Source organism: Nicotiana sylvestris, chromosome 7 (genome assembly GCF_000393655.2).
Source record: "Nicotiana sylvestris chromosome 7, ASM39365v2, whole genome shotgun sequence".
Taxonomy (NCBI): Eukaryota; Viridiplantae; Streptophyta; class Magnoliopsida; order Solanales; family Solanaceae; genus Nicotiana; species Nicotiana sylvestris.
The window spans coordinates 41,336,083-41,337,549 of NC_091063.1; the positions used below are offsets into that span (position 1 = coordinate 41,336,083).

The 1,467-nt window shown below is 30.5% G+C and overlaps 1 protein-coding gene across 1 annotated transcript; it reads left to right on the forward strand.

Moving 5' to 3' along the window:
• Positions 1-223: 223 nt before the first annotated feature.
• LOC138873035 (uncharacterized) lies at positions 224-823 on the forward strand. Its single transcript, XM_070151465.1, has one exon. The coding sequence runs from the start codon at positions 224-226 to the stop codon at positions 821-823; it is 600 nt and encodes a 199-aa protein (XP_070007566.1).
• Positions 824-1,467: the final 644 nt, after the last annotated feature.

Sequence of the window (1,467 nt, forward strand, 5' to 3'; positions counted from 1 at the left end):
TAAACCTTTTTTAAAGTGCTGCAAGAGTATACCTTCAATCAGAATTTGATGACTTCATGTCCCAAATAGCTGCTGTTGATAAGAAAATATTTAATTATTTGATGGAGGAACCACCAGGAAGGTGCATTGTCCGAGAAGACGATATGATATGTTAACAACAAATATTGTTGAGTCAGTGAATAATGTATTGAGACGTGCAAGAGAATTGCCACTTTTAACAATGATGGATTTCATACAAGAAAAGTTGCAAAGCTGGTTCTATGAAAGAAGGACAACTGCAGAAGGAATATTCCGTGAGATATCAAATTGGGCAGAAGCAACATTGGAAGAAAAAAGTAAACTAGCTTTTACATTTAGAGTATTGCCCATTGATCGACTCAAATTCAATGTGAAAGAAGGGGGTATGGAATTTATTGTTGATCTAGACAAAAGAACATGTGATTGTTGTCAATTTCAGCTAGATGAAATACCATGTGAACATGCAATTGCTGCAACTGACAGTATATATCAAAAGAAATCGGCCTTTTGCTCAGCCTATTATTCAAGGGACTTTTGGTTGAAAACATATGAAGGGCACGTAAATTCTATAGGTGATTCATCGACATGGGTTATACCAAAAACTATTAAATCAGAAATCACTAAGCCTCCAGATGAAAAAGTAATGCTAGGAAGAAGACAGAAGAATCGACATGTTTTCGGTACAAAATTCAAGAAGGAATCAAGATGTGGTCGATGCAAACAATATGGGCATAACAGAACAAATTGCACAAATTCTGCTGTAGTTCATCCTTATGCAAGAAAATACAGGAAAAAAAATGATTGATTATATACAATAAGGTTACATTGTGTGATATGAAAAAGTGATTGTAATCCCGAATAATTTGTTTGGTATTCTTATTTTTCGAAATATTATTACTGGACATATAATTTCGGAACATATACCTCCAACAAACTATACATGAACATAATTTTAAATTATTTAATTCCAGTAAATTATTCTAATTACCAATTTTGCATTATTTTACACTTCTTCATTATAATATATTGGCTTATATCCCTTCATAAGTAGAATTTCCAGAATATTTTATATGGACTAACCAAAATTGGTCAAATTTAGCATAAAAAATTCTGGATTTTTCAAGTCCAGTATTAAATACGGGACATAGTAGTTTAAAAATATATAACTGCAGTGTCATATATAGGAATTAAAAGATTAAATTATTTAATTCCACTAAATTGTACTAGATACCAAGTTTCTACTATTTTCCAGTTCTCCACTATAATATACTGCTTATATTCCTTTATAATTAGCATTTCAGTATATTTTATAGGGAGTAACCAAAATTGGACGAATTTAGGATAAAAAAATCTGGATTATTCAAATCCAGTATTAAATACAGGATATAATGTTGAAACAACATCTAACTCCAGTGTAATATACAGGAAACAAAATAATTAATTATTTAA

Bases quoted from the DNA above. Each gene is read 5' to 3' on its own strand.
- LOC138873035 (XM_070151465.1), top strand. From the start codon at position 224: ATGGATTTCATACAAGAAAAGTTGCAAAGCTGGTTCTATGAAAGAAGG.